The sequence below is a fragment of the Setaria viridis genome, chromosome 9 (genome assembly GCF_005286985.2).
Source record: "Setaria viridis chromosome 9, Setaria_viridis_v4.0, whole genome shotgun sequence".
Classification (NCBI taxonomy): Eukaryota; Viridiplantae; Streptophyta; class Magnoliopsida; order Poales; family Poaceae; genus Setaria; species Setaria viridis.
In genome coordinates this window covers 11146362-11160872 of record NC_048271.2, presented here as the reverse complement: position 1 = coordinate 11160872, position 14511 = coordinate 11146362, and the positions used below count along the sequence as shown (strand labels likewise).

The following is a 14511-nucleotide window of genomic DNA, read 5'->3' as shown; positions in this document are numbered from 1 at the left end:
GGATAAATCCTCGTGTCAAGAGTTTACTTCCTCTGATTCCCACCTCTTACATTTCCACATTTCATTCTTGCAACTTGTATGTTTTTACTTTCTTAGTATAGTATCTTGCTAGGATTGGCTTAATGTTGCAAAACTTGTTTTGGGATGAGGGTTTCACACTAGATCAACCATAGTTGCACATCTTGATAGCATGATCTAGTTTAAGTTTGATGCAAAAGTAGTGAAAGCTAAAGGTTAAAGTTTTAAGTTGCCTAATTCACCTCTCCTCCTCTTAGCCTACGAGCACTAATTCCTTTTACCACCTTGCGATATCAATTGTCCACGGATTGTGCCAAGACTTGTCGGCTACGCCTTAAAGCATTCTCCCTTTTCAACTTGTCCTTAAACTTCAAGTCAGATAAAACCACAAGTTAGTGACTGTTTTTCTTTTTTACAACAATGATATATATATTATATATAGTTAGGTTAATAACATGATCCACTCAAAACGAGAGCTAAAGTAAAGCAGGAGTTAATCAACATAAAAAAGAGGGTTCAAACAAAGCAGCAGTTAATTAACTAATTAAGTAACTTCCGACACTCTACTGTAGCGCACCACAACATCCCACCGGCCAGATTGGAGATAAGCTAATCCATCCATTTTATCGTTAAGTTGCTAACGTTAGTTAGCTGTCAGGGTTGGACGGTATATTTGTTATCTAGATAAGGTTAGTTAGTTGTAGAATTATAGCTATGATTTCTTATCTGAATTTGATCAGTTTGAGTTTGTCGAGCACAGGACACAAATTAGCAACGGCTATTGTTTTTGAGAAAGGATAAGAATGAGGCGCCGCATGGATCGGAAGGAAAACCTAAGCTAGACTACTTGTCTGACTTCCTCTACGACAAGTGTCTTAGCGTGTAGCAAGAAATGGTGCTGTTTTTGGAGCAGCAGCCACGGCGTTCCGATTCCCCCCATCAATATCTGTTCAAATGTTTCAAATAAGCTTATCATTACCAAAATGGCTAGATTTGTCTTCCAAAGTAGTAGTTTCTAAATTTACTACACATTTGAATATGTTTTTATGCTGTTAATTATGGTCAAGGTAGTATCTTGGTCAACGTGCCATAGTTCGAGATGGTATACTAACTTCTTTGTGATTGGAGGAGTATAAGCTATATTAGCTATACTTTAGCTTCAAATACAAGAAAAAATGGTTGAGTGGTAGCAAGAGGAGGAACCGAGGAAGCTATACAATTCGGTAGTCTATAACTAAAGCCACGAGCGGGCCTACTTGAAGTCAGAGGGCATTCAATTGAATACCCTTGTATGAGTATTGAATTGAATACTCATTATTTTTGCTAAATAATTAATTAGTACTTGTATGCGTGTTGAAAATTTTCAAGCTATAATCACAAGTCTATGAATTTATGGATATAATGCTCAATTTTGAGTTTTATACTCTAATTTGTTATACAATTAGTACTCTAATTTTGAGTTTTATAATCAATTATGCATGCCAAAATCTAAGCTTAGGCTGTAAAAGGCTTGAAATTTTGAATACCAATTCACCCTCCAATTCCTGAGCCCGCCCCTAGCCCGTCCCTGACAACATGCTTGAGACAATGGAACATCTTTTTTCTAAGATGTGATGATTTTTCTCAGCAATAATGCTGGGGGATTCTGAACTTACAAATTGATCCAAACCTACAGCCATAACCGGTTCATCCAGTGACCTCTGACAGAGACCCGGCAGGAAGGTAATTGGACCGACCGCCTGGGGTGTCATTTTCTATTAAGCAGTTAAGCACAAACCAACTCCTTATTCTAAACACGAGTGGACTCCATCAAATTCTGTTAATTTGTACTGCAAAACTGCCATTCTAAGATGCACATGCACGAAATCCAACTTACGAAGCCCATAGGATAAATATGATCCAACTTTTGAACTTTGACGGTTGATGCATGCCGCCATTATAGAACATGTAATTCTAAGATCTTGATCTTTGAAAATACAGTTTTGGGAAATTAATTATTGACAGAGTAATTTTACGATAGTTTTTTCAATCTTTCTGTTTAGTTTTGCCCTAAAATAATTTTAAAAACAGGTACACGACAGGAGGGACAGACGTTGATGGGCCAATGATTTTTGCCTTTTCCCTTTTCTTTGGGATGATGATGGGACAATGATTTGCACATACATAAGGTCAACAATTGGGTGATATAAAATCCTTCCACTAACGTCCAATGACGGAAATAATATGATCAAGATGTGCCGCGCTTTGTCAGAAAAAACAGCTCGAAATGGAGTTTCTAAAGAACAAATAATTGCAACTGCCAAGAGATGTTGCAAGGATATGTTTCCTGAAGGATAGTACAAGTGAGCCTTCACTATGTTGCACGATCTTGCACTGCATTTCATGCCTACAATAGCCAACTGAACATAAATTATTTTATTTTATTTTCGTACAATCTGTTTGACTGTATACAGAAATTTGCTACCAGAGCAAATTAAAAAAATAAATAAAAAGAAAATACAGAGAGAAAGCAAAGAACGATATGACAGTCTCCACATATGGTTTATCAGATCCATTGCCCTTTCTTGTCTCGACAAGTTTCAGAGCCTCTCCCAGTGTCTTTTGCCATATCCTTGTGGGCATACAAGCCGTTTCTTCAGTAACTGCAGGCTGTTTACCCAAAAACAACTGAAGAACAGGTTTTCGACCTTCATTTTTGTCGAAAGGTTGGATTCCCCAGAATGGCTTATTGGTCAGACTTGGTAACATGTTAGTAATAAACGTTTGTCTTAAGTCTAAAAACCCGAATGGTATTGTAAGTAGAATTTGCGGAACTTTCTGCAACTCCAGATTGTTAATAGTGGTCTATCGGTGCTGAGAGAGGTTCAGATCGATTCCGATGTTCATCCCATTGTATGCAATCGGAGCATACATCCACATTTCATCAGAGCTCAGGAGCTGCAAATAGTAATTCATAAAAACCAACAACAATTAAGTAATGCATTAACATGGAGCATTCATAAATTGAACTGAACTGAACTGAGCTGAGCTGCAAAACTCCTCACCTTGATTTGAAGCTGCAGGAACTTCACATACTGCACTGCCTCTTCAAGCATAGTGCTGATATCTACCTGCAATACAACACAAATCTAGCCATTTGAGTTATCCGCCTTCTTTGCTTTTGCAGTTAGGACGAATTACATATACTTGTTTGAGTTATCTGCCTTCTTTGCTTTTACAGTTAGTATGAATTACGTATACTTTTTCTCCCCAGAAGTTTACCTTGGTTCCGTTTGGTACAAGGTTCTGCAATATCCTCAGCCTCTCGTTGATCCTCTCTCTTCTTTTCTGCACACAACCAACAACAGCATAAGTAATGGTAGATTTAGTTCAAATTTGTCATCCTTTAACAGCGAGTCAGAAGATCAGCAATAGTACCCTAGCATAGAGGCTTTGGGACTCAGTTGCTGACCGGCGGTCAGTTTGAGCCTTGCTATTTGGATTAACAACAACAGAAGGTCTTGGAAAAGCTTTCGAGTCATTTTCAAATGTGCAACAACTTAAGCTTTGCCCATTCGCGGCAGCGACGCTACCATCCTGGCCTTCCCGTTGCATGGTCTTCTTCACCCTCTTCGAGTCAGACCTCCTTGCGCATTTCCGACTCTGCATTTTGTACATATCAGCCGATCAGCATCCACATTGCATTTTTTAGTCATTTCAACAGAAGTATATGCATTTTTATTGTAAGTTAATTACAAAATGAAAAACCACTCACTCTTGTTGGGCCATCCAGTTTGCCTTGTTCCAGATGTTTTCTCTTGTCAGAATTACCAACGTAATCAAGAAGATTCATGCTAGAATCCTCAAGATCCTCACAGCTTGAATCACCGCTCCCGTAAGGAGGGTTAAGAATGGTATCCATAAACTGAGCTGCACCTTGCTCCTGGAGCATATGCAGGTGCATTGGTGCAGTGCAGGAGTTGAGATCCAGGGCCTCATTTGAGTCACTCAAACAGTAGCCCCCATATTCAGATGGCACAACGAAAGTAAGACTACCAGAACTATTGCTATTAGTGGAGCTAAATGTACTAGAACTAGCATTGGAATGGGAATAGAACGCATTGGAAGCTTGAATAAGCCACGGCAACCCTTGGTCACCTTCCACACAATTGGAGGGAAAGGTACCAAGCAGCTGTTCCATTATCGCTGACTCCTCTTCATGCGATGGCAATGGCATGTCGACCGAGCTCCAGCCTGCCTCTGCAATCACTCCTCCAGACTCCATTGTTATCAGTAAGGGATGTGAAAGATACTAGAAGTGATGTGAGGCATATGCTGTTGGACGAGCTTGGTGAAGAAAAAATGCAGGCTGTGACAGGGGTATTTATACTGAAGACAAGGTTGAAGAAACCGACAAGATTGCAGAAGTTTCAATCGTAATCAGCATTAAAGAAATGGATCCCCACGGCTGGGAATGAACTGTGGTGATAGCAGCCGCTCCAGGTGTTGTTTGGAAGATGTGTACATTATGAGGTTAGAAAATATCAACTGCTAGCTGGTAGGATAGATAGTGACTTATCCAAGATCACAATTTGTTAGTCAAGCCATTCGGAGGTCGGAGTGGCCGGTGCTGAAGGCTGGTTTCAATGATTGCAGAGATATCTCCCTCAGCATTCATGCATTATGGAAAAATAAAAACGAGTATTCCCTCAGCATTCATGCATTATGGAAAGACAAAACGAGTCTGATGTTCAAAACCAGTACAGCATGCGTTTATTCTTACAATAATGCAGTATGGGGTGCTACGAGATTGTATGGAATGTTATTGGAAAGAAACAATCCAATAAAATAAACTGGGAGACAGATACAGGCTTGCACGAACATGGTGGATGGAATCTCAAGTCTTAATGTCTTTGAGAGCTCAAAAAGGATTGGCAAGTGCCTCCGCAAATCATGATCTATATCTTCACCAATGTGCAGCTTTTTATCTATACCCACAGTTCCAATCGTTTCACTGTGTTCTAAAGGTTTTGCCACCATATGTACTTCCTGTACTGTGATATTGCCCTTTAGGGCTGTGGCATACAAAATAACTAAACATCAATACCAATAACTTCCACCCACATGCCCTCTGCAGCTCTCTGCTCTTACTGTTTGTTAAATTTTATAACTTATATCTGCATCAAATTTATAGCCCTTTGGCACACAAGAACTGCACCAATCAATAGATTGTTTTTCTGATCTATTTGCATAGAAGAACACCTCACGTGGTAAAAACATTGCAATAGAAGATTTAGACATGCTACAGAGTTATAACTCACTTATACAACAACTGGCTATTTGTAAAGTGGTAACAATTCAGACAGGCAGTATTGCCAGAGACTTGCAGTAGAATTATTTTTCATATTATGACACATCTTCAAATCCGCAGAGCATGAGCAAATTAAACTGAATCTGCACAGTGTACATATTGCAATGACCTGACAAACCTGTCGTTGGGATAGCTGCACATGACTCTAGGCTTAGCACTTAGCAGTTCTTTTTTTTTAAATGTGTTGTAGCTCTGTAGTGTCCTTTGCCCCCCCCCAGAAAGTTATTTATTCTTATTGCCTCTGTTCCAAGCAGAGGATCAAGGGGGGAATAAAGTATATAGATTAAATGCTGGCAAGGGAAAATGATTTCAAGGAAACAATGTGGCTTGTTTAAAGCCCCTCACTGTTCCAGGCTTCCAGCTGTATGAAAGATTATAGCACCTTCAAATGTCAGAATATAGCAATCTTGTCCACCGAAGCAAAGAAACAAAGGACACAGATGATACTCGAAAGGGAAAATGAACACTTCGTGTATCTTTCAGCTTCCAGAAGGGCAAGTTTTTGCATCATGGAGAAGCCAAATTGCATCAGATTAATCTCCAAGAGGCCCTTAAAATACACTTGAAGGGGACAAAATCTTAGCTAATCATGTATGGAGAAATGGCCTTGCAGCTGTCCTATTAAGCCATTAAGAGTAGGACCAGTTATTTCTATAGATGACAAAGGTTTCTAATCTAAATCTACTCAAGTTTGCCAGTTCAAATCAGTTATGGTTTTCTGGAAGCAAAAAAAAATAGTTTCTCATTTCTATTATTTTCCATTTTGGAAAATAGTCTTCATTTACAATTTTGAGAAGAGACATAAGTACATATTCATCAGTCACCTTGTTCAGTGTATGCTACATTTTGCATGTCACGGTATTTTTGTTCATTCATCAACAGTACTGAAGGAGGGTGCTTAGGAGCATATCAAATTCACTGTGGTTACAAGAGACACAAATTTAAGTATTTAACAGGAACATGTAACCATATTATATTTTTGAACAGAGAGTTATGGCCATGTACAGGACAATGTTTGCTGTTTTGTTTTCCATCTTCCCCCTTGCTGTGAACTTGTGCCTTCAACATAAAGCAGGGATTGGACCCTTTTTCTAGAGATAAAACTTGTGTCTTTTTCCTTAATAATATGCTGAAGTCTAAAACATCAAACAAAAATAAGAGAGGGAGTCCCTTGTGGTCCCTTATGCGATAGCATTTTGAAAATGCTGTCACTTTCAGCGAAAGCAAAAGGTAATAGTATGTTCCTATTACTTTTTTATTGATTTGCTTCAACACAAACTTTCAATGTAATAGCAGACTCAATTCTCAAACTGTTTAATGAATATGTTCGACATTAGAATAAATCAACTGTTTGTGTTACCAGCTTTCTAGTTAATCAGGATGAGTTTCAGGCAGCAGCATCCAAGGCTTTTAACACATGGAGAGATTAACTACAAACAATTTAATAACTATACAAACAAAATACAATGCTATGTGGATAAATAGCTCTTCACACATGAATGCCGCACTAAAGGAAGTTTGCCATATGGTTGTTCAACACTATGTGTATGGCTGATATCTGCACGGCAACACTGCTATAGAAAAGTTAACTAGCGCAGAAATCTACTTACAATCAATGAAAATTAATAGCAAGGTTTTCTCATGGTCTAGAAGGATTCTGCTAGGCTTTCCTGTTGCAGGTTAAATTCATCTACTTAGATCCCTTGGATAGTCTAAACATTATTAATAATAAATTAAAAACAGCCGCGTAGTTTTTCTTTCCCTGAACTGAGGAAAACAACAACCTGAAGTTGATAACATACCCTTGATAAATTTTCCTACTGTCTGTTTCTATTAGATGATAAGAATACATGCTCTGCATAACAGATCTGTAGTAGATGCATTGCATCTGGAGTTTGGCACTTCAATCCATCAGAACCACACCTCCGCAAACATTCCTATGGAGCAATAAAGAACTCTCAAGGTTAAGAGCAGAAAAGTAGCAAGATGGATGGACACAAAAAGAATTGGATTTACAAACTATTACGAAGATGGACGATAAAACCGTAGCCAAAAAGCTGCTAACTGAACTCTTGGAGTTTGACTGTAACTTAAATTGATAGTCTTTCACTTTGAAGTTTCTTTCAGAAGTATTCTACCATTTTTATGAATTTAAGGAGAACATTGGAGGTATGTACACACTTTAAATTCGGTTACGGTCAACTTACAGAACTATGTTTTTTGTTCTCACAAAAATTATGCTACCACCAACTAATAAGATTTCAGAAGTCAAAGTTTTTTTGGGGAACTTCACCATCCCAGTTCAGCACTATCTAAAAATACCCCGAAGTAAGATGAGTAGAAACAGCACTATCATAGTTAAAGCAAATCATATGCATCAGCTAACGCAAGAAGTCAAACAAAACAAAACAAGCCTTTGAAAACTACCTACTGAACAAAAAGTAAGACTATAAACAACTTAAGGTCAAAGTCTGAAAAGAGATACATTATTGCACAAACATATATAAGTCAAACCTTTTTTCAAGTCAAACAGCATAACAGCATCTTTGATCAGAACGATCAGAAGAAAGCACAAATAACTGATTTAAATTGAAAAAAGTGCTGGCTGCATTATTCAACTATATTCAATACTAACTTCTTTAAAAACAAAGAATTTACGAAGAGCCAGTTGTAAGAACACCACCTCAGGGGCTCAGAGCCACATATGATCTTCGCATCAGAATACAAAAATTATTTTATTACAAGGCTGCAAATCTACTTGTGCTTAAAATGTCAGATTGTTTACAATTGCCTTTTTTGTATCAAGGGATGACTATCAGGCCTACCCTAAAGTGATAGTTGCCAAAAGGGCCATGCTTCAACTCTACATTTAGCCCAGATCACCCACCAAAAAAACCTAACCAGTGCAGCTTTGTTCAAACATTTAAGACATGGGACCAAATTTTACTTACACAAAAGCCATGGTATTATGATAGTCTACAAATGAAAATTACGCTATAACCAGTCACATGCATTACTGGAACCTATTATATATCCAAAGTTGAATTTCAAACAAAAATCATGGCACCTATGATAATCTAGAAGAGAAATTAAAATGACCAGTGATAGCAATGCTATGGGCCTGTGCAGCCCACACAAGATAGAACTTGACAAACTTCCAGCTAAGGGGTACTTCAATCTTCACAAAGTATAGCTGTAGTGAGCTAACATTTGTTGAACATGATACAGAAGACACCCTAACTATATCCATTGATGCTGAGGGCGTCTAATGTCTCAGAATTGAGTTTACACGGTATTGATTCCTTGATGGGTATAACAAACAAGTCAACAATGCAGTACAAGGCTTATGATTTTATTGGAACCGAAACACTCACCTAATACTATCATTGCACTGCTAAGTTGTCACTATTCTCTGGAAAATAAAATGACACAAAGCAAGCTACACTTCCGAGCAAATTTAACTTGATTGCACTCTAATGGGGGGCTCCTTGCCTCCAGATAGTTCTCTGATGGAATGGAAGTCGTACTCCCATGTACTGTCATCATGGATGAAGTATTGACATGAAAGATCAGGGAAACAGGGGCTGGTATTGCAGCCCCATGTTCTCAGGCAGTCCCATCATCAGATTAAGGTTCTGCACAGCCTGACCAGATGCTCCCTTCACAAGATTATCTATCTGCAGAGTTGAAGCAGAGCACGTAAGGACTATGCATCATTTAAGTATCTGATGTTATTTTGCTTAATGCTTCTGCATGATAAGATTCACTAAAGGCACTTACGACAGAGATGATGATGGCCCTTCCAGGAATTCTATCCTCAAAGACATTCATGATGCAGTAGTTTGATCCTGCAACATGGCTCGTGCGAGGAGCGCTGCTACCATGTAACAGTTTGACAAATTCTTCACTCTGGAAAGATAAAATGATGAATGAATTCTGATGCTAACAAGAGTATATTTCTTACACAGTGCAAAATCATACAATAGATTGATTGCTTCAGTGGAAATTATAGTCCTTAAGTTATCATAGTTTAGCCTACATGATCAGGTAAACAGACCTCATAAGTAGACTTGAGGTGTTCATACAAATCATTGGCAGTCACTCCAGAAGCCAATTCAACATACATAGTAGATTGCATCCCACGTTTCTGTTAAACACCAGTAGATACAATGACTGAATTTTACAAAAGTATGTAGAATATGGAGTTAGCAAATAAAAGGACGCACATAATTGTGCTTACCATACACATCAGATGTGGAGTAAAACTGATTGTAACTTTTGATTCAGCAGCATCTGTTAGTCCTTGCTCAATCTCAGGAACTGTCATTATTTGTATCTCAATGTCAGTGAGGTAAGATATTACCACTAATAGGACAGATATAATCAAAACACTATGTTGCCAGTTGAGTATGAGAATTACCATGCCGATGGCTTGTTATTCCATAAGCATGGATACCTTCGGCAATTTCAGTGTAAAGATTTGCTTCCTTAGCCCCACGTCCTAAAAGGATGCATGTATTAGATACCAAATCATTTATTGTTCAAGAAAAAAATGGAAAATGAATGAGATATCTCAAATAAATACATACCTGCACCACTGACCCCAGATTTTGCATCGATGATAATGTTGGTCAACTTGATCAATTTTGCCTGAAAAGCAAACAAAATATGCTGAGGAAATAGCTACATATTAAGTACTAATAAATTGTCAACAAATTTTGACACACACACACACACACAGTTTCAGAAATATAAGATTATGTTTGTAAGTTGTAACCAATCCGATTCTATCGTATACTCTGGAGAAGTTCGTCTAAATTGCAAATATGATCAGAGATAAGTGTAGGATGCTAGAAGGTTATATTGAACCTCACCTTTACCAGAGGAACAAGCGGAAGTTGAATGGATGTGGGATAACACCCTGGATTTGCTACTAACCGTGCATTTCTTACATCATCTCGATGAAGTTCGGTCAAACCATACACAGCCTCTTCCTGAAAGAAGAACCCAAGAAAAACATAAAAAAATAAATTCAAAGGAATATAACAAAGTGACAAACAAAACCATCAAAATACACTATGGAAGCGAAACCCAATTCTAAAAACAGTACTATACAAGAAATAGATCGCAAATATATCATTCAGAATAATCGATGACAACTCAAGTGCCACAATCGGAATGTTAGAACCAAGAAATAGCCAAATAGCAAAGGCAGTGCTAGTTACTGGCCAAGACTGAAGAGAAAAGTAGTTAAGAACCTGCAGTTCTGGTGCCCTATGCGAATGGCCATACCATTCAGCATACTCATTGATATCGCGCAGTCGGAAGTCCTGAAAGCAGAAGTTTTTCAATAACAGCCCAGATCATGCTTAGACAAATCAAGAGTGAGGACAGATCATACCGCGGAGAGATCAACAATCTTCAAGTGCTGGGGTAAGCCTTTGATAATTTCCTGATAAAAAATATAATTAGGTAGGGAATTACAAAGTTTATTTTTAAAAAACTCTAGTGCTCCAAACACATGCAACAAAGACTATAAAAGTATTGCGTTAATAGAGTTCAGTTATAGCCACAAAGAGTTTAATGTGAAAACATAATAGCTATAAACAAACCTGGGTTGTACCATGTGGCAAGCAACAAAAAACAGCATCAACACCTGAAAAGTCAGCATCTTTTATTGCAACCAGTCTTGGCAGGTCCTGCAAATCAAAAGAGTTTTGACAAACATAAGTTATGATGATATCAACTCTATTACGAAGAAACATAGTTCCGCCCAGAGGTTTAGTTGATTCTTACGTACTAGGCTAAGATCACAAATGGAGGAAGAAGTCTTTCTCACCTGCGATATCAAGTGAGGAAATACAGATCCAAACTGTTCACCAGCTTTTCTATCTGCAGTCATCACTTTTATATGAAACTGAGGGTGGTTCGCCAGAATTCGAACAATCTGTTAGCGAAAGTGTAACAATCACATTAGCAACAAAAAAGAGCAAGGAGAAAAAGTTTCATAAAAAATGAGATCAGAGTGATGGAACAACCTCAGCTCCAGTATAACCGCTGGCCCCTAGCACTGCAATCTGCACCCCATCCCCTGATTTAGCTGCAGCTGCCTTAGGGGAGAACAGCTTCCTTGGTGAAGAAGTAGCGGATCCCCTCACACGGAGCGACAGGGGTCCAACCTGCAGCAAAGTAATTTTTCATAAACATTTCAAGAACAGCTGGCCAATCTTACTCGGGAAGAAAACAATAGGCAAAACTCACCTGCTGAGCTTTCTTGAGCATGACACCAGCGAATGGCTTCGAATTAGATCCAAGGATTCCATTCTGCACATCAAAGAAATATTTCAGTGCTGCAGAGTGTGAAGTCCATGGAGGCATGTAATGTAGCTTGGTGAAACTTGGAGCAATGTCAAAGTCAGAGCAAAGAAGCACTGTCTAAGACTCTAAGTCAGAACATACTACCATTGAGGGCGTTAACATGCCATTTTCAAGGTGCTAAATAGTGTTAGCGGCTACAATTGCACCTGCAATAGAGGTTGCGGGGAATAAACACTACTGCTACAATGTAGCATTCCATAAGTAGCAAATTGGAACTTACCAGCCACTATAACTTAGTCCTGGCAGCAGTTCATTACTAGCACATTATCTCATTAAAGTATTTTTTTATTTTACACTTTTGCTACAATGATATTTACACAATGATACAGGATTTTTTTTGCAAATTTTTGAAAATACTGCTATTGTTACTTAGCCTGCACTGGTGCCAATGCGATATCCGCTATTTACTAGCTTGATCATAAATGCTAGTGGAGTAACTGACATAGTGCCCTATTACATTTTAATCTGTCCAGTACAGAACAAGCAGGTGGTTCCTAAATGATCCTATAACTGGCAACACAGACATCAATCAGTAGCTGCTAAGGGCGTCTCCAATGGTATAAGTCAGCTAATAGCTCATAGTTGATGTGGTCCTATGTACAAAGCAGCTTTGAAGATCGTGTTGTGAGAGAGTGTTGCATCGAAAAGTGAGCGAGACTAGTTCTTCACTCCATGCTAGTCTCGTACTTATTGCACTGTTCAACTAGTAAAAAATTGATTGAGCTAGCTCTAAGCTAGATCATTGGAGACGCCCTAACAGTGAAATAGCCTCCCAATCCAGCAGCCGAAGATTATAACCAATACTGGGTATCCTAATCGGCGCGCGCATTGGATAAATCAAGGGAGCAGCTATTCAATCCGCCAACGGCGCTAACTTGCCGGCGCAACGGCCGGAGGTTCCCCTGGCCTCCCAACCAACCAACCCACCCAAAACTACGCCGCCGGTATCGGCAGTCCTACCCAATGGAAGGAGGGGGGGCAAGAAGAGTCGCCGCTGACCTGGGGAGCCAACCCTGCGCGCGCCGGAGCCGCCGCGCCTCCGAGCGCCGTCGTGGAGGAGGCCATGCCCTTCCCTTGTCCCGGTGCGGTGCGGCTGCGAGGAGAGCGTGCGCCACCGAATGCCGCTGGGTCACGCGATTGCGCCCGTATAAATAACCCAGATGGCCAGCAGGGTGAGGAGGGGCGCGCCGCTGCTGCGCTCGTGGATGGCGGCGCGGCGGCGGCTACGGGCGGGGGTTGGTGGTAGTGTAGTGCCGCTTGCGAGTTGGGGGAGCTCTGACCTGCTCACCCGGGCGGGCCGCCTCTCTCTGCCTCGTGGATTACGTGTGGGTCCGTTGTCCCCGCTCGCGGCGCGGTGGGTTTTGGTGGCGAAGGCGAGCGGGCTGCCGGCTGTGGGGTTGGTGTGTGTGACAACAGCAGTCAGCAGGCGAGGGAGGAGGAGGGTCAAACACTCAAACTAACTGGCGATGGGCCAGGCCCATTCAGCTTGGTTGTATTTGCAGATGTTCAGCTTTTCAGCTGGCTTATAAGCTGAAGTGAATAGACTCCTGTCTGCTCCAACCGAGCTGGGTTAGGTTACAGCCCAATACGAAGGCCCATTTGACCCAATAATACTACACTGTAGACTTTAATCCCGTAATTGGACACGCCCTTTAACCATTTACACCTTCCCCTTTGTAGGAAGGCAAAAATGGACTGTTTTCAGATTCTATGGGAAAGATTGGACTCCGCCCGATGATCGGAAATGTACTTCTTTAAGTAAAATGACTCGGCAAAACAGAAGCTAAGTACATAAGAGTGGTACTACCTCTACTAGCATGGCATCACTACCGACTCCGTGCAGACCATAGCCCCCTACTCCAGGACTCGAGCACAACGCGGCAAGCAGGTCCAATCATGTCTTACCATATGATCATTTTGCACCACTAGCACCTCCTCTGGTCCTTTGCTCGGTATAGCCAACATATCTTGGGGGATTCTCCATGCTCTTGCTGCTGGATGTTATGTTGGGCTCAATGGGCGTGGTTTACTTTCTTATAATTATGGCCCTGTTTAGCACGGCTCCATTCCTAAACTCCAGCAACTCCATCAAAAAATTCAGCCAAACACCCCAACTCCAAAACTCCATGGAGTTGCCAACTCCATGGAGCTGTAGTACAAATGGAGGTGGAGTTTTGGAGCATCTCTTTTGCTGCTCCAGAAACCTCTCTTTTGAACCTCCTCGTGGAGTTGGTGGGTAATTACCCACCAATACCACTAGTTACACAAAAAAACGTTTCATTCTATTCTCTCTTCTATTCTCTCGAGCCCCACTCGCTGCCAGAGCCCCGCTCGCCGCCGCCCTCGTGACCGGCCGGCCTCGCCGCCCGCCGCCGCCCCCGTCGCCCGTCGCCACCCACCACCCGCTGCCCGTCGCCGCCCGCCGCTTGTCGTCGCCCGTCGCCGCGTCCGCCGCCCGTCGCCGCCCGCCGCCTGTCGTCGCCCGTCGCCGCGCCCGCCGCCCGTCGTCGCCCATCGCCGCGCCCGCCGCCCGCCACCCACCCCGCCGCCCGCCGTCGAGCCTGCCGCCCATCGCCGCCCAGCCCGCCACCCACCCCGCCGCCGGCGAGGGTCTCCCGTGTGCAGCACAGTGCAGTGGAAAAAGGGGAAGAAGAAGATAGGATAGAGAGGATGACAAGTGGGGCCTTAATTAGGGGGCAACAATGGCAATCCACACTGAAATCGATCTTTTTTTGGAGTTGAGAGCACCCATCTAGCCAAACACC

General features: G+C 41.3%; 2 protein-coding genes across 3 annotated transcripts; both read right to left on the bottom strand.

Moving 5' to 3' along the window:
• Nucleotides 1-2418: 2418 nt before the first annotated feature.
• LOC117839751 (uncharacterized) lies at nucleotides 2419-8368 on the bottom strand. The gene is made up of 5 exons (XM_034720162.2): nucleotides 3773-8368; nucleotides 3436-3660; nucleotides 3280-3345; nucleotides 3063-3128; nucleotides 2419-2955 (listed from the first exon to the last, which is right to left on the bottom strand). Exons 1-5 carry the CDS (start codon nucleotides 4280-4282, stop codon nucleotides 2863-2865), a joined length of 960 nt encoding a protein of 319 aa, XP_034576053.1. The 5' UTR covers nucleotides 4283-8368; the 3' UTR covers nucleotides 2419-2862.
• Nucleotides 8369-8514: 146 nt separating this feature from the next.
• LOC117839750 (probable N-acetyl-gamma-glutamyl-phosphate reductase, chloroplastic) lies at nucleotides 8515-13078 on the bottom strand. Of its 2 annotated transcripts, none has more exons than XM_034720160.2 (14): nucleotides 12746-13078; nucleotides 11630-11692; nucleotides 11407-11547; nucleotides 11169-11315; nucleotides 10981-11067; nucleotides 10770-10820; nucleotides 10627-10698; nucleotides 10243-10362; nucleotides 9958-10018; nucleotides 9789-9869; nucleotides 9609-9688; nucleotides 9426-9515; nucleotides 9149-9277; nucleotides 8515-9045 (listed from the first exon to the last, which is right to left on the bottom strand). In XM_034720160.2, the coding sequence occupies exons 1-14, from the start codon at nucleotides 12809-12811 to the stop codon at nucleotides 8938-8940; spliced, it is 1296 nt and encodes a 431-aa protein (XP_034576051.1). In that variant the 5' UTR covers nucleotides 12812-13078; the 3' UTR covers nucleotides 8515-8937. The 2 variants fall into 2 exon arrangements, with proteins under 2 accessions (XP_034576051.1, XP_034576052.1); XM_034720161.2 differs by having other exon boundaries at nucleotides 11208-11315; nucleotides 12746-13076.
• Between the last annotated feature and the right edge of the window lie 1433 nt (nucleotides 13079-14511).

Excerpts from the sequence above, each read along its gene's own strand:
- LOC117839751 (XM_034720162.2), bottom strand. The coding sequence starts at position 4,282 with ATGGAGTCTGGAGGAGTGATTGCAGAGGCAGGCTGGAGCTCGGTCGAC. Across the intron at positions 3,661-3,772 it reads AACTGGATGGCCCAACAAGA|AGTCGGAAATGCGCAAGGAG; the intron begins GTGAGTGGTTTT and ends TACAAAATGCAG. Across the intron at positions 3,346-3,435 it reads CCCAAAGCCTCTATGCTAGG|AAAAGAAGAGAGAGGATCAA; the intron begins GTACTATTGCTG and ends GGTTGTGTGCAG.
- LOC117839750 (XM_034720160.2), bottom strand. The coding sequence starts at position 12,811 with ATGGCCTCCTCCACGACGGCGCTCGGAGGCGCGGCGGCTCCGGCGCGC. Across the intron at positions 10,363-10,626 it reads ATAGGGCACCAGAACTGCAG|GAAGAGGCTGTGTATGGTTT; the intron begins GTTCTTAACTAC and ends TTCTTCTTTCAG. Across the intron at positions 9,870-9,957 it reads ATCTGGGGTCAGTGGTGCAG|GACGTGGGGCTAAGGAAGCA; the intron begins GTATGTATTTAT and ends GCATCCTTTTAG.